The 17991-nt window shown below is 41.8% G+C and overlaps 1 protein-coding gene across 4 annotated transcripts in view; it reads left to right on the top strand.

The window, feature by feature from the left end:
* Window positions 1–17991, top strand: part of pdxdc1 (pyridoxal-dependent decarboxylase domain containing 1) — a 71187-nt gene that overhangs the window by 38205 nt on the left and 14991 nt on the right. For 2 of the 4 annotated variants that reach the window (XM_080207014.1, XM_080207013.1), the window contains exons 13-18: window positions 143–193; window positions 3456–3536; window positions 8257–8320; window positions 14374–14465; window positions 14942–15047; window positions 17118–17289. In XM_080207014.1, coding sequence (XP_080063140.1) covers window positions 143–193; window positions 3456–3536; window positions 8257–8320; window positions 14374–14465; window positions 14942–15047; window positions 17118–17289 — 566 coding nt within the window. The remainder of the gene's footprint in view (window positions 1–142; window positions 194–3455; window positions 3537–8256; window positions 8321–14373; window positions 14466–14941; window positions 15048–17117; window positions 17290–17991) is intronic. The other 2 variants (XM_080207016.1, XM_080207015.1) reach the window with 1 other exon arrangement.

Below are 17991 nucleotides of genomic sequence, written 5' to 3'. Positions count from 1 at the left end.
TGTCAAGACTCGGAAAGTCTTCCAGCATAAAAAAATTAGGCACCAGAGGGAATATTGTCACCTTTGATTTAAAGGAATAACATGAGGGAGTGGGGAGCAGAGTGGGGAGGAAAAAATTGTAACAGTTGTTTCTTTTTTTTAGAGCCAAAGACTGTTGGAACACTTAAGAAAACTAAGTTCTATCAGAACTTCGGTACGTATTTTACTTGTATCTTTATGGCATTTGGAGACTTGAGTACATAAATAGTAACAATGCAACATTAGAAATACAAACTTTCAGAAGAACATTGCATTGAATATGGGCTTTTAATATTCACCATTTTAGTTACTTATTAAACTTGAGTTGGTTAATTGGGATTTGCACTGGCTGTTATAGATAAAGATGTTTTGGGCGATTCTCTCAAAAAAAAGTGTTGAATTTGCATTAAAAACTGGAATAAATCGCGCTGGTTTTTTTTCAGCGGGATTTTCAAAATGAATCAATGCTTGATTGCTGGCCAGCCCCACAACCTCTACATCATTGGCCCTCCCACCCCCATAGCCTTGATCTCCCGATTTCCACCCCCCCCCCCCTTGATCGCTCGCTTGCCTGCCTCCCTCCCTCCCTCCCTCCCTCTGTCACAGCCCAGTGCAGAGTGACAGCGGGACCCCACCAATCACCTGCACCCATGGCACTGCCTGATGCCCAGTGGGCAGTGCCATGGTGCCTGAGCTGGCACTGCCGTGGTGGCAGATACTCAGGGGCACCCCCACCCCCACGGCCTTATCACTGGAGGGAGCCTCGAACCACGGTCTTCACTACAACAGGTTCAGGTTGCTCACATCCCGCAAGTGAGGAGCTGTACTAATCCCCACTTGAGTGAAACGCTCCTGGCCGGGGTGGGGGTTGGGGGAGTTTAGCTGGAGGCTTCAATCCCAGGCCAGCTAATGAAATGTAACATAGATTTAAATTTACACTTACATAATTTCTTCAGCTCCGCGCTGATTTCTGGCGCAAAGGTGACTCTGCTCGAGTCTCCCAGGATAGGAGAATCGCCCCCATTATATTTAATTTTAAATCAATTTGCTGGATGTAATCAGAAAGGAGCATATTTGTTTTTAGAAAGCTACTGTTGCATTTGATTTGAAGAATTAGAATGTACTGTACTGAATAGGATGTGGTGTGGACTGTCATTTTTTTAAAGTTTACGCAAAAAAGGTTTTTTGTGATGTATCATTTTCTTTCAGTGTTGTCTTTGCAGTCCAGTATTCCCTCATCTCTAATGTCACTTAATTTCACTTTGAAATATTCACTCAATATTTGACTTGTTAATTTTGAATTTTAAACTAAATGAACAATTCTGAAAAACACTAAAATTTGCTGAGTAATGAAAACTGGTTTTAGAGTAGCTTGTTAGCGATCACATAAAATCTTTCCTCTCTATGGACAGTATAATGAAGGAAAGGAAAGCTATCCATTTCTGCAACATATCTAAAGTTTAAAGTTTAGTTATTACTATGAAAATCCCCTAGTTGCCACACTCCGGCACCTGTTCAGGTACACTGAGGGAGAATTTAGCATGGCCATTGCACCTAATGAGCACATCTTTCAAATTGTGGGAGAAACCGCAGCACCTGGAGGATTCTGATTCCAAGATGGCGTTAGAGTGAGTGGACTTCTTGCAAACTGTGCCCAGCATATCTTCTCATTCTATCTTTTGCTCTTGTTCTACGCTCCTAAAACTTCATTCTAACTCTTTTAAACTCTCTAACAATGTTTTAATGGACCTACCTCCTCTTAAATTGATCGTTCTCTACACCCTAGCTATGACTGTTCACTACATTCTGCACCCTCTCCTTTCCTTCTCTGTGAACGGTGTACCTTGTCTGCATAGCGTGCAAGAAACAATACTTTTTGCTGTATACTGATATGTGTGACAATAATAAATCAAAACCCGCACAGACAACAGGTGAGCGTACAGACAGTAACCCAAGAGGGAAATTAAGTCTGGGTCCCTGGCCCTTTGATGAAGCAGTGCTAACCACTGTGCCACCTCTAAGGAAACTTGTGATGCATGTTTGGTTTTGACCTCCCGCCCCCAAACTTTGGTTTCTCTGCAATTTGGAAGCAAAAAATTATCTTCATATCTTATTTAAAGTAAGCTACTTGTGACACTAATAAATGGATTAAACTTCTTAAGACGTTTCTTTTCAAACTTGCACTCCTTTGAAAATAAATATGATGGATCTTATTCACCCACCTCTTGTGTTTGTGTACTTCAATTTAAGCATTTGCAACGTGCATTTTAATTCTTCTAATTGTGGTAGATAGGCAACAATCCCCAACAGCAACATTCCTTGAAAATTACAGAACCTCCTCTAAGAAATTAGAAGCTTAATCAAACAAAGAAGCAGCTATTAGGAAGGGTAATCAAAAGCTTGGACCAAAGGGGAGGTTATTAATAAGGGTTTTTAAGAAGTAAGAGCTATTTAGGGAGGGAATTCCAGAACTTAGGGTCTGGGTAGCACAGCTGCCAATACAGGGGTGAAAGATGTGAGGGCACACAAATTTCTCAGACAATCTTCAGGCTAATGAAGACTGCAGTAGTTGGGGGGGGTGCCAGGCCGTGAAGGGGTATTGAACATAAGGATGAGCACTTTGCATTGGAAGTGTCAGGCATCTAACTGGAAGCCAAGGTAGGTCGGCAAAAACTGGTCTGATGGGTTGGCAGAAATGTTTATAGGTGAGGAAAATGGGAAGCTAGCAGTGAGTGCATTGTAATATTCAAATCTGAAGGTGCCAAAGGCCTGGATGAGGGTTTTTGTAGGGTGAAGCAGGGGACTTGCTGAGATTGGCATTGTTTTAGATGCAGAAGTAGGAGGTCTTTGTGTGAGAAAGATGATATGCTATCAGAGATTAACTAGGATGCAGAATGGTAGAACGGGAGCATGGTTAAGGTTTGGGGAAGAGGCTGAAAGCAGATTGTTGTGCTGGAAGCCACTATTACATCAATAAATGCGGCCTTTCACTGCTGCCTGTTCAATGTATTCCTGTTTGGAAAAAAATGTTGGATTAGCACCCCCTCATGAGCTTAAATATCATCTCCGACCACTGCAATGAACAGTGATTTTTAAGTGTTCCTGTAGAAGAGATGAGGGGGAAATTGCCATTCCTGCATGTTCTTCAACATGCTCCCAAACTATTAATAGCTGTTACAGCAGAGTTCTAGTAGAAAATTGAGACCTGAGAATGGAATCCAGTCTGGGGAAGAGAATAACTTTTGCTTTTAGATGCAGAGGTCACCTTTGAACATGCTGTTTGTTTTGGTTAAATCACAATCACACCTTTCAAACCTTTCTCTGACTATTCTGCAACTGATGAGCGATAATTTAATTAACTTTTGACGTATGAACTATTTCTAATTGATAGTGTTTAATTTTTTTGTAACAAAATTGGTCTCACTAAATCATTTCAGGAAGTAATCACCAAACCTAAGGAACTGACGTTTACTGGAAAGTCTGTAGGAAATATCTTGGGGAATATTCTTTTGGCAATTGTAGGTGGAGTAAAGTGATGCTTGCTAAACCATTCATTGCTAACTTGCATCCAATTCTTTTGAAACATTAATTATATGGCTGCAAGACGTAGAAGTTACATGATCCATTTAATGTCCAGTTTTCTAAATTATAAAAACCCTTTGTCTGATTTAGTGTACTTGTATCCATAAGAATATTACTAGTTTTTTACGGTTAAATAGCCTAATATTTAATTATTGCAACCAGATTAATATCTGGATGGCAAGAGGGCTGTTCAGTCTGGAATGTGCTGCCTTGTATTGCTGAGAGCTATACGCACGTATAGAAATGTAGAAGTTAAGAGCAGGAGGAGGCCATTTGACCTTCCAAGCCTGCTCCGCTATTCATTACAATCATGGTTGATCATCCAACTCAATAGCCTAATCCTGCTTTCTCCCCATAATCTTTGATCCCATTTGCTCCAAGTGCTATATCCAGCTGCCTGTTGAATACGTTTGATGTTTTGGCATCAACTACTTCCTGTGGTAATGAAATCCACAGGCTCACCGCTCTTTGGGTGAAGAAATATCTCCTCATCTCCATCCTGAATGATCTACCCCGAATCCTCAGACTGTGACTCCTGGTTCTGGACTCACCTGCCATCAGGAACATCCTCTCTGCATCTACCGGTGGTGAGGCATTATCTGCCATCAGCTGACCATCTTAAATAATTAGCTGCTAGTTGGGGAAAATGATTTTTAAAAATGCCCAGTCTCACTTTAAGATATTGTGTAGAATAACTGTATTGAAAACTAAGGAGGTTTGATACTGGCCTCTTGCCCCAGTTCAAACCTAGCCAGGCTGGCTAAAAGAAAATACTTTCTTCACATGATGTGTTTGAACAACTCAGTATAAAACCAAATGAACCTGAGTCTAATTCAGGATTAGCTATCAGCTCACTCAAAGGCCCTAGCATGAACTGCTTTGGGAAATGGAAATATATGTCATGCTGGTTGCTGCAAGGATTGGAACTAAGGAATGTTAGACAAAGTAAAGGGATTGCCCTTCTGTGCTGTTTCTGACCTGGGAGAGCTCATTCCAATTCCCAAATAGTAATATTCCTCAACTTGAGTGGAAGAAGCTGCAATTTTATCTTAAGGTTTTCTGCATCTGTTTTTCATTCTTCATTCTTATCATATTGATTTTTTTTTAAAATCAGCTTTTGACCATCTGTCTGTCAGGCCTTGTAAAAGATTTCCCTGTGGCATTTTGGAAACTTGATTAACCATCAGGAATAATGTCTGGGACTATTGTATTTGTCACTTTGCATCAAACACACTTGAGCTCAGTGTTGCACTCATTTTTATTACCCTTCTACCTCTAACAAACGACTGCAATGCATTCAAAATGCATTCATAGACCTACAATAAATCTTTGCAGTTTTACTCATTTAATGACTGATTGTGAGGCTGCAGCCTTGTCTTGTCTCAGCTTCCCATTTAAAAGTTTGTTGGAACTGTACAGGTGCCCTTTACATGCACGAAAAATAACTTATTACAATCCCAGCAATTATTTGCAGTAATTCCTAAACAGCTGTCTCCTAACCAGTGCTACAAAATGATATGCTTACGTGAACTGCTCAGTCGGAGTTGTTTGTCTTTGCATTGAACACAGTATATTTTATATCTTTGTTAGAGAATTATTTGGACTGCAAATGGACCATGTGCAAACTCCAACCCCCCCACCCCCCACTGTGGCTGTTCTTCCATTGACTCATGTACTTGACTTGGAATGCTCATTTCATGGCCTGTGTCAATCAAACGAAACTATGGTTTACTGCATGTGCATGATGTAATGTGCATGCAATAAATAGGATCTTCATTTTGTTTGCTCTGGTGGTAAAAAGAAGTGACATTGACAATATTGAAGAACAATTTTAATTGTTGCATGGCAATGAAAGGCCTTTGACATACCAAAAAACATTCTGTATGCATTCTGTTTAAACAATTTGTCTTGTTGCCATATCTGAAGTGATAGCACAGGTAAAGAAGTTCAAAATGCAATTAAAATCTATAATAACCCTTTGCCTTCATAGCACTACAATTTCAAAACATTGACCACTCTGAGAAGTGACCAAAAATGCGGCGCAAGGAATTAATTTTTCAATTATGCTGTTATTTTCAGAGATTTGTACTCTGCATTTTTAGACTATTTGGATTTTAAAAAATTTCTATATGCAAGCTAAAATATAATCAAAGTTCTATCCAATGGCAAAGTGTTAAGCAATCTGTGGAGTGATTGAAATTGTTTGGCAGTGGGTGTGGATCTGGATAAATTACAAACCTGCAATTAGGGTTAGCAAAATGACTTTTGCAGTCAGGTAACTTAAAAACTAGCTGCTATTCCGATTCCTGTCCAGAGCCACTCCCGATACAATACAGTGTGAAAGTTTCATTGGTTCCTATCTAGCGAAAGGAATGATTCACACTGAAAACAATGGGCGTAAGTGTTGCGACTTAGTGGAAGGGTGTGTAGATAAACGGGTATATCTGGTTACTATGTAAGTACCTGCGCATATTTTGTAGAATAGATTTGCATGGTATTTTAAACATAAATGTGATGTTTTGCTACTTGGAGTGTGGTTCTGTGGAGGCATAGGAAAATTACAAAAGGCAAAAGCAACTACCAGCTTAGAAAGGAGGTGCCAGAGGGTAGGACAAAGGCAGTGAACAAGGAAAAGGCTGGGAATGAGGACCAGCATGGGTTTGGGATGGGAAGGGTAGTGAAAGCGTGTGTAGATAAACAGGTTTATCCAGTTACTATTTAAGTAATTGCGCATATTCTTAGGAGAAACTCAAATTACAAGTTCGTCCACCAAATTACGAAGTTTTCTGGACAGGAGCGGAAATTGATGCAGGAGATGACAATAATGACAAATACTGTATAATTTACGTCATGCTACTAAATCGTATATAAGAACAGATCTTGTGTGCTGCCTCTCTTACTGAGCTTCATCTATCTTTCCTAGTCTCATGACCTAATTCTTGCTATTTTATTTATTTTCCTGCCAATTTTCTCTCCTTTCCTTCCCTTTCGTGAAGACATTAATTCCTTGCTGGACGTCGATCACCCTCTGGTACCTCGTCCAATTGGCCTTTCATGTGTGAGCCATGACGGTGAGTGCCAGCAGGATAGCCCGTTACTGGGAATGTCACAGTTTGGTACTGTCTTTGCCTGAGGTCTACACAGCAACATCCAGGAGAGGTTGCTGCTTAGTAATCAGGAGAGCAGCAAACTTTGCCGAATTTTTCTTTACCTAAACCCAAAGACATTGAAGCTAACTTGTACATTTGTTTGACTGTCGTATTTAAAGAGTAATTCTGCACAGGCTGAGGGTCAGAATCTAATTTTACCCAGACTATGAATAAAATCTTTAATCTTCCTGCCTCGGTATTGGGATAACAAATGTTTCACCTTATGATTTTGTCTTTTACCTTTATTTCCTCATTTTTAGAAAGAAAACATTTATGATTTATCCATTTTCCATTGCTTCCTTGCCACGTTCCAAAGCTGAGACCCACATTTCCCTCCTGATTGGCTGAAATTCAAAGTGGCAGCAGTGTGTGCCATCTACAAGATGCCCTGCAGCAACTCACCAAGGCTGTTCTTGACAGCACCTTCTAACCCCTGCAACCTCTACCATCTAGAAGGACAAGGGCAGCAGAAGCGTGGGGACACCACCACCTGCAAGTTCCCCTCCAAGCTGCGCACCATCCTGACTTGGAAATTCATCACTGTTCCTTAACTGTCTCTGGGTCAAAATCCTCGAGCTCTCTCCCAAACAGCAGTGTGGCTGTAGCTACTACATCTCATGGACAACAGCATTTCAAGAAGGCAGCTCACCACCAGCTTCTCAAGGGCAGTTAGAGATGGGCATTAAGTGCTGGCCCAGCCAGCGACACCCACATCCCATAAACAAATAAACAAAAAGTGTTAAGTTACTGGGAACAAATCTACATGTTCAGCAAGTGAGTCTGCTGCACCCGTGTGGAGTCCTTCACTTGCTCAGTAAGCAAGCTGTGTTTTTTTTTAAGTTATGCCTACTCACCTGACTGCCAACCAGTTATCTAGTTACTCCTACTACAAGGTTAACTGTGTAGTGAACATTTTGCTTAGTGTGGTGAGCATTAAATAAAATAATGGGAGATATTTAATGGATCAATGGTGCATGGGTGCTATGTTTGTATAATTGGTATTTTTGGACTATATTTGGTAAATATTTGTTTAGATTATAATGTATTATTTTTTATGCTGCTTGCAATCTTCTAACTTTTCACCAGGGGTACAACTCACAAAAGTGGTAAATGTCAAAGGCTTTTTATTACTACTTCTGGGTGACATGTTGCTTCTTTGTGTGTGAAATGGGCATTGCAGTAGAATAGAGGGGAAAGACTCTGATGAAGAAATTGGAAATTGTTTTATGGGCCCTTCATGTTTTTGTTTCTATTTGCAGTCAAAGATTGGGTCCAATATGTTTGGCAGAGAACCAGTCCTCTCAGCTTACTGCAACGCTCCAGAAAATAAAAATTCTGCTTTAATTGGTGATTGAAACTTGTCCCCAAAGGCCATTGGAGCAAGATTTTGCTTAAATCTGTGCATTTTTATTGAGCAAAATAGTTGGGCCCATAAAGCAAATTGTCAAAGTATTCCTTCATTAAAATAATAGGTAGCTAATATCTGCTGTTTTATTATTATTACAAGGTTGAAGATGAATTTAACTCTCCCGTGGTAGTGTTCAGATTCATCCAGGAGCACCTTGCATCAGGTACGAAGCCTCATATTGTTCATGTCGCACACATAGATATTTTGCTCCGTAAATCTCCATGGCTGTCAGTTACTTGTGGGTTCAAGAACAATCAATGGACCCTTGACTCTGTTTAAAGTTTATTTATTTCAATCGCAAGTAGGCTTACATTAACACTGCAATGAAATTCACGTGAAAATCCCCTAATCGCCACACTCCACCGCCTATTCAGGTACATTGAGGGCCAATATACCTAACTAGCACGCCTTTTGGACTGTGGGAGGAAATCGGAGGAAACCCATGCAGACACAGGGAGAACATGCAGACTCCACACAGTCGCCTAAGCCAGGAATCGAATGCGAGTCCCTGGCGCTATGAGGCAGCACTGCTAATCACTGTGCCATTGAAGTTTAATAGTGCTGTAATGATTGTGTACTCAGCAGTACTTGATTATGTGTCTGCCTGGCTCAGTGGTTGCTCACGTGTCACAGTGACAGAGGTACTGGGTTTAAACTTTACTCTAGAACTTGAGCACATAATCTAGGTTGAAACTTTAGAACATTGTCAGCAATGCTCGCTTTCAAATGAGACTTTAACCAAGGTCTCATTTGCCTGTTCAGGTGAACATAAAGAATGTTATGGAACTATTGGTTGGAATATTTTGTGGGATAGGATGGTATCTGCACCCTGATTCTAATAATTGCTATTGCTGTTACAATCCCAACTGATACTACTGGACAGTCAGATCCCAGAGCTGAACCCTGGCCTCATAGAGTCCCTACAGTGCAGAAGGAGGTCATTTGGCCCATTGAGTCATAACTTTCATTTTTTGCTTTGCCATGAATGAACAGAGTTGCAGAATTGCCTTATTAACTTTTAACAAAGGAATAAAACATTTATTAAACAAGAAAAGATTCACTCCCACTACATCTTTACAGATATACCAATCATGAGGGCTACCCAAGTTAAAGTGAAACCAAAACCTACAGATATACGGGCGCCTTTGTTTAACATGAGCCAACTGAAATTTGAACCATTTTGTTAGGCTGTTATAGTGGGTACACAAAGCATCTTCCTACTCGAATGACTGTATTAATGTTTTTAGTAAGTGTGAGAATGTGTGAGTAACATCATTAGTGGCATGGCTTATGCAGGTTATTATTGGGTGGCATGGTAGCACAGTGGTTAGCACTGCTGCTTCACAGTTCCAGGGACTTGGGTCCAATTCCCGGCTTGGGTCACTGTCTGTGTGGAGTTTGCACATTCTCCTCATGTCTGCGTGGTGCTCCAGTTTCCTCCCATAGTCCAAAGATGTGCGGGTTAGGTTGATTGGCCATGCTAAAATTGCCCTTAGTGTTCTTAGATGCATAGGTTAGAGTGATTAGTGGGTAAATATGTTGGGATATGGGGGTAGGGCCTGGGTGAGATTGTGGTGGATGCAGACGCGATGGGCTGAATGGCCTCTTTCTGTATTGTAACCTTGAGGGCTCCGTGCATAACTGCCGCCAGGTTCTGTGCCCATGCTGTGTTGTTTATTGTATTTTTGTGATTAAAGAAGATCAAGCATCAAAATGCATTTGTCTACCTTTGTCAAGTTACCACATCTTTTTGACAATGGGGAGAAAAATAAAGAAGATGATTTGAGTTTCAGCATTGCAACACAAAGTTTTGCACAGTGATTAGCTAGGTCCCCTTGTGAATGGCGGTCAAGGGCTCTGACCAGCAGGTTTGAGATTTCACCGATGAAAGACAAGTTAGCAGCACTATGACTATGCTTGGGACTGTCAGTGAGTTTGTGGAAGAGAACAGCGACTGGACTTCCTATATGGAAAGGTTGGAGCACTTTTTCATGGTGAATGGAGTCACGGATGAGGCTACAAAGCACTCAGTTTTCCTGAGTGTGTGCAGGACAAAGACTAAAAGCTAGTGAGGACTTTAGCAACATCACAGGAACCAGGGGACATTCTATTCGTGGATTTAGTTGCACTTGTTCAGAATCGCCACAATTCAAATCCTTCAGTGATTGTCCAGCTGTTCGAGTTCCATAGTGAATTTCATAAGATGGGACAGTCTGACACTAACTTTGTTGCTGAAGTAAGAAGTCTCACAACACCAAGTTAGAATCCAGCAAGTTTATTCGGTAGCATGAGCTTTCGGAGCACTTCATCAGGTGAGTGGAGTGACACCTCCACATCTTTGTTGCTGAATTAAGACAACTCTCTGAACATTGAGAGTTTGGGGCGGTGTTGGAGGACATGCTGTAGGAGTCTGTGGCATTAACGAGGACTGCGTACAGTGTCAGTCTGTTGAGAGAAGCCACGCTGACTTTCAAATAAGCTCTGGAAAAAATCTCATGAATGGAAGTGGCAAAATCTATTCAAAAGGGCAAAAGCAATGGAATGTTTCAGGTGCGGGGGACACACTGTCCAAACTATTGTAAATTCATAGATGCTGTCTTTCACCATTGCAACAAAAAAGGGCGTTGATCAGGTGATTGACCTGATGAAGGAGGGGCGCTCCAAAAGCTCCTGCTGCCAAGTAAACTTGTTGGACTTTAACCTGGTGTTGTGAGACACCTTACTATTAGAATATATATACTGGTGTCTTTACTAAGTGTGAGCACGCGTGACTCCCATCATCAGATGCACGAGCTTGTGTGTGTTATTATTGTTGCCGTGAGGGACCTGTGTATAGCTGCCACCAGGTTCTGTGTCCATGTTGTATTCTATATTTTACACTTACAAGTAAAGAAGATTAAGCATCAAAACACGTTTATCTACCTTTGTCAAGTTATTCCACACAAGGCAGAAACACAAATTAAACTGACATCTTATTTCTAACACTCACAAATATCAATTATTTCAACCAGTGCTATTTGCTACCACTTGGTATATTGGAAGGCATTGTACGTACCTCGTGTTTTCAACCTTCAGTATAAATAAAAGAGTATTGGAACGTTCAAAGCTTGTTACAATTGTGTGAACCTCTGCACTTTCAGGGGATTATCCTGTTTTTGGAAGCTGATCCCTTTATTCAGATTGCATTTGCATTCCAAAAAACTGCTGAGAACATGTGACTGAACTCCTCTAGAAAAGAGGATCTTGGATAACTTTCTCAAGTGGAATAATACGCCAAATAAGAACATAAGAAATAGGAGCAGGAGTAGGCCATCTAGCCCTTCGAGCCTGCCCCGCCATTCAATAAGATCATGGCTGATCTGTCGTGGCTCAGTTCCACATTCCCGCAATAACTCACTGTTAGCTTTCAATAGCTCTTTGGGTCCTGGAGCATTTTGGTTGTTGCATGGAGACCAGTGACCAGCTGGTCCTGCAGGTTTCTCCACATTAGTATACAGCCTTGCCAAGGGGAAGACCTGCACTTTCAGGGTTGTGACCAATCCTTGCTCTTGTCCCAGCACCGCACTGGGCTGGAGTTCAATCTGGACAAGTCGCAAGTGGAACCAAAAAAATCAACCACTTGTTATGTGGACATTGGATCTAGGCAGGAAGGTAAAGGGGAAACTTTACTGTTCCTATTACCCGTACAGAGGAGGTTCTACATGTTCAGCAGTGTGTGCAATTTCAGAATACATGGTGTGTTAGAAAATGGAAACTTCCTAGTAAACAAAATAGCATCCTGATACATTGCATCGCTTGAACAGTCGGAATTACCTGTACATGTAAAGCCTGCACTGTTTGGAGAGCGACCTCTAATTACAATTTCACAACATAATTCCTGTTTATTTCACAATAAAATTCATTAGAAATTGCAAAGAACTATTTGGCAAACAAATTTGCTACTGGCCCTATTTTGTTTAGTTGTTTTTCAATTGTCTAGGCAAAAATAGTATATGGAAATCTCCAAGAGATGGTTATTTACACCAGGTTTATTTGTATAGTCTTAAAGGCTCTCTTTTAAGATGGGTCTAGAGTACAATTATTTTAACACCATAATCTTAACTTATCATCTTTCCTCCAACATTGCCAGATCAAAAAAGTGACTCAGTGGCATGAATGATTTTTGTTAGAAGAATAACAAATTTCACATGATCAAACTGGGAGTCTGCCAACTCAGGCATCCGTTTCGGGAACAGGCAGCAATTACTCTCTAGGATTTCTCATTAATTGTTATGTCTAAATCCTTTGGGTCAAAAACAGTATTGTTTGTTGTGTGCCCTGTGCCCAAATAAGGTCATAAGTGATTCCAACTGCTGGCCAGATACCATATCCGGATCCAGCTCCTGTAACAAAGACTAAAAGCTAGTGAGGACTTTAGCAACATCACGGGAACCAGGGGACATTCTATTCGTGGATTTAGTTGCACTTGTTCAGAATCGCCACAATTCAAATCCCTCAGTGATTGTCCAGCTGTTCGAATTCCATAGTGAATTTCATAAAGTTTTAAAGATAAGCGTGTGTGCACTTTGCATTCTTCACTATTAATTCCTATACTGTGATGCACAAAATGGGGTAGAAATTGAGTCACACTGCACTTGATTAATACAGGGACCCGGCGACTTGACACCCCTGTTAAGATGTCATGTTGGCGACACAGTGGTTAGCACTGCTGCCTCACAGCGCCAAGGATCCGGGTTCAATTCCAGCTTCGGGTCACAGTCTGTGTGGAGTTTGCACATTCTCCCCGTATCTGCAGGGGTTTCTTCTGGGTGTCTGGTTTCCTCCCAGAGTCCAAAGATGTGATGGTTAGGTGGATTGGCCATGCCAAATTGCCCCTTAGTGTTGGGGGTCGAGCTAGTGTAAATGCATGGGGTTACAGAGATACGGCCTGGGTGGGATTATGGTCGGTGCAGACTTGATGGGCCGAATGGCCCCCGTCTGCACTGTAGGATTCTATGTCCAACCTAATCCGGCATGCTTGCTACTTTCCTAAAACCACCATTGAGCTGCTCATTTCATACATACGGAGCCCAAAATCTGTTTTTAAAGCATTCTCCCTGCCAGAACCGGATACTGGTGAACAGCGCAGACTCCTGGAAGTTTGCATTGTAGTTTCAGATTCCTTTCTCCCGGTTGCTGACTTGGGCTAAATAAATATTGTGCAGTTTCGGTATCCTTTTGGACCCAAATCGAGTCTCGAACCCCACATGCAGGCCGGGGCAGCTTTTACAAGTAGTAGCCGATCTTCGAGAATCGAGGTTGCTGGCGGGATAGGCTCAAGTGCCCTGCCATGGTGATGTGGGACTGCCCTAAATTGTGTAATTTTAATGTCCTGAATGTTACGGTGGAGAAAGCTGCAGGGGCTGGTGGCTACAGCGCTGCTTTTCCTGTAGGCCTTTGGCAAATCTAGGGCAAATTCCATCACCATAGCTCCCTATTTCTATTTCTGTAACAACAGCTTTCACTCCTATTGATGCCCATGTTTACTGAAACCCTTATCCATATCTGTATACAGGAACCTCATTTTTCTGACACACACTTACTGGACCTTTTGAGCTCAACTGGTTACAAACTCCTACTCATCCAGAACGTCATCCTGTTCACTCAATTCCATAATTCCTGCTCGTCAATCTCCATTGGTGCCCGTTATAAATTTGACAATCTGTTTCACTATTGATAAAAGGACGGATGGCCATCAGTACCCACTCTTCAAATTCCATGGGTGCCTACTGCAGACATCTGATGATCACAGGGTCAGAGTCAGATGTGACATCCTTTCCCAGGTACAGCATTCACTAGTTAACAAAGAATGTACATCACTTATAATGCCAAACCAGTGCAGGGGTCAGCAGTACTTAGCACCGCTGCCTCAGCGCCAGGGACCAAGGTTCGATTACTGGCTTGGGGTCACTGTCTGTGTGGCATTTGTACGTTCTCCCCGTGTCTACGTGGGTTTCCTCCAGGTGCTTTCGTTTCCGCCCACAGTCTAAAAGACGTGCTAGTTAGGGTGCATTGATCCGAACAGGCACCGGAGTGTGGCGACTAGGGGATTTTCACAGTAACTTCACTGCAGTGTTAATGTAAAGCCTTACTTGCAACTAATGAATAAACTTTAACTTTAGAAAACTTGCCAAGTATTTGAGAGCTCTGTTATAGTTTTTCTGTTCACATTTTCAGCTCTAGATGGCGCTCAGTATCAGAGTGCAGCAGTTCAGGAATCCACAAAGGACAGCAATGAGAGGGAAACCAATGATGCTCTGAATCGCTGGGTAGGTATTCAGTCTGAAGGTTTTGAAGGTTTGGGCGGCACGGTAGCACAGTGGTTAGCACTGCTGCTTCACAGCGTCAGGGACCCGGGTTCGATTCCCAGCTTGGGTCTCTCTGTGCAGAGTTTGCATGTTCTCCCTGTGTCTGCTTGGGTTTCCCCCGGGTGCTCCGGTTTCCTCCCACTGTCCAAAGATGTGCGGGTTAGGTTGATTGGCCACGCTAAATTGCCCCTTGGTGTCAGGGGGATTAGCAGGGTAAACATGTTGGGTTATGGGGTTAGGACCTGGGTGGGATCGTTTGGCCAAATGGCCTCCTTCTTTACTGTAGATTATATAACGTTTGCAGATCTGTAATTAAAAGTTAAATCAGTGCCCAAAATGAATCAGTTAAAATATTCAGGCTATTTGAAGTGAGTTCATAAAGTGCATTATCTTTTCATAGATAGTCATGGAATTATACCCTGTGTTTCTGTCAACAGTTAGGGGAGCAGCTTGGACAGTTGGTTCCAACCAGTGGTGTAGATGTTGTCGAGTTGGAAGATGAGGGAACGTGTATACGATTTAGCCCGCTGATGACAGCAGCAGGTGAGTAAAGAGACTTGATTAGATATTTTTTATGAGTTCACGTTTTGCAGTGAAGGATTTGTCTTCATTGTGTAAATACATTTATCTGTTTTTTATGATGATTAAGTTAACCCAAGGTTCAGGGATAGTGTTCTACAATAAACATGAAACATATAAGATGATTAGAGGTTTAGACAGGGTGGACAGTGATAGCCTTTTTCCTAGGATGGAGAAAGCTAGCACGAGGGGGCACGGCTTTAAATTAAGGGGGGGTAGTTATAGGACAGATGTCAGGGGTAGGTTCTTTACCCAGAGGGTGGTGAGGGATTGGAATGCCCTGCCAGCTGCAGTTGTAAATGCGCCTAGTTTGGGGGCGTTTAAGAGATCTGTGGATAGGTTTATGGACGAAATGGGATTGGTTTAGATTAGTGGGTTAGTGTTTTTTTTTAAAAAAGCTGGTCGGCGCAACATCGTGGGCCGAAGGGCCTGTTCTGCGCTGTTATGTTCTATGTTCTAATATCAGTCCATTCTTTTCACACTATGGAAAGCTTTACTTATACAGAGGATTTTCCGAGCCTCTGAATATTCTGAATTTACGCTCATGACAGTGAGAGGACAATATTGGGTTGCAATCCACGGTAGCATGCAGTCTCCTACTCTTAGAAGAACAAAGAAAATTACAGCACAGGAACAGGCCCTTCGGCCCTCCAAGCCTGCACCGACCATGCTGTCCGACAGAACAAAAATCTCCTACCCTTCAGAGGACCATATCCCTCCATCCCTTCCAATTCATGTATTTGTCAAGATGCCCCAAAGAAGTCGCTATCATATTTGTTTCCACTACCTCCCAGCGAGTTCCAGGTACCCACCACCCTCTATGTAAAAAAAAAAGTTGCCTTGTACATCTCCTTTAAACCTTGCCCCTCGCACCTTAAACCTGTGCCCCCTAGTAATTGACTCTTCCATCCTGGGAAAAAGCTTCTGACTATCCACTCTGTCCATGCCTCTCATAATCTTGTAGACTTCTATCAGGTCGCCCTCAACCTCCATTGCTCCAGACAGAACAAACCAAGTTTCTCCAACTTCTCCTCATAGCTAATGTCCTCCATACCAGGCAACATCCTGGTAAATCTTTTCTGAAACCTCTCCAAAGCTTCCACAAAAAACCTGAGCTCTGTAAAATAGTGTTGCACACCATCAAATTATCTCTGATGAAGGGTCATTCTGATTTGAAATGTTGGCTCTATTTTCTCTCTCTCCGACACTGTCAAACCTGCTGAGATTTTCCAGCATTTCCTGTTTTTGCATCAAATTACTTGAATTTATACCTGTATGAAACCTAGTCTGGGTGAAAGTTTAGCTGATGCTGGTTTTGTTAGCTTTCTGCAACATATTGTGTCTACAAAAATATTAAGAAAAGGGTTGTACATGCTGTGTGAGGGTTCTAACAATACTAGCACTTATCTTGCAAAGTAAATTATCTGGACTTGAGCAAGCAATGGCTACAAATCCCATGTCCATTTCTCTTTGACTTTATTGCTAATTTGTTTATCCTGAGCTAAAATTATGTTGAATGTTCTGGTGTATCTTATCAGTACATTACAGATATTGAATTCTTGTATCAAATCGTCATATTCGTGGGGAGGCGATGGCCTAGTTGTGTTATCACTAGACTATTAATCCAGAAACTCAGTTAATGTTCTGGGCACCTAGGTTCGAATCCCGCCACGGCAGATGGTGGAATTATGGATGGGCAACAGATGCTGGCCAGCCAGCGATGCCCATGTCCCAAGAATGAATAAAAAGAAAGTTCAATCAGAGATTATCTTTGCTTTAAATGGCCCTTTTTAAACAAGAGGCTTGTAGAATATCAATATCGCTATACAATATCGTGGAATACAATATCGCTACCACATTTAATGCACTCCAGTGTTGAACATTTGCATACCTGACTAAATGTGAGACAGATAATGTATCAGTTGTCACATAAGCCATATAATTTGCGTGTTGTTCACTGAGTTACACTTACTGCCTAGCTATCATGTAAACAAGAGTTTCTGAAAGACAATTTATCTTCTTTCTTTCCTTTAGTCCTGAACACTACACCAGAACATGTGGACCAATTGGCTGAATGTCTGAAAGCAAAAATTCCCATTCTAATTAGCACCCTACAGCTCCGAGAAGAGTTTAAGCAGGAGGTTTACCAGACAGCTGGCCTGACATACATCGAGGACCTGAGCTGGCCAGGATTAGGCGCTGTGCGGTAAGTCTCCCTGCAATTGTTTATCCAAAAATATTTTTTCAAAGTGGTGCAATTGTGGGTGATTGCAATTAGCAACCACGTTAATAACCAGAATGAACATAATCCCACGTTATAGGCTGGCAACATTTTAAAAACAATAGTTTGTGACATACCAGCAAATGCTTTTATTTCTACATTGATAAATAGCATCAAACATTGTTGCTCGGTCAGTTTCAGCTGGTTTGGATATCAGTACATTGCATTTCTAATGCTTTTGTCAAATGTCAAAAATATTTCTCATCCACATTTCCTTTTCGCTTATTTCTTCCCCACCGCCCCGCGCCCCCCCCCCCCCCCCCCCGGCAACCCCTGTCGCCCAAATTTTTCATAATTTCAGCTCCTCCTCAATTGAAAATCTCCACTGTGATCTTCCATCGTAACATGTAGTCTTGTGACTTACAAGGCAAGATTGCCAAGGTTACAAACTTCTACAGAGATAAAGGTGAAATTCTGCGGATGCTGGAATCTGAAACAAAAACAGGAAATGTCAGCAGGTCTGACAAGCATCTGTGGAGAGGTGACGAGTCTGGATCCAGACTCGAAACGTTGGCTCTATTCTCTCCCCACAGAGGCTGTCAGACCTGCTGTGATTGTCCAGCATTCTCTTTTCATTTCAAATGAACGTCAATCTTGTTGCATGACGGGTTTACAAACTCCAGTGTG

This window comes from Carcharhinus amblyrhynchos, chromosome 18 (genome assembly GCF_965287045.1).
Source record: "Carcharhinus amblyrhynchos chromosome 18, sCarAmb.v2.hapA, whole genome shotgun sequence".
NCBI lineage: Eukaryota > Metazoa > Chordata > Chondrichthyes > Carcharhiniformes > Carcharhinidae > Carcharhinus > Carcharhinus amblyrhynchos.
The sequence above is the reverse complement of the archived record's forward strand: the minus strand, read 5'-3'. Positions and strand labels throughout refer to the sequence as shown.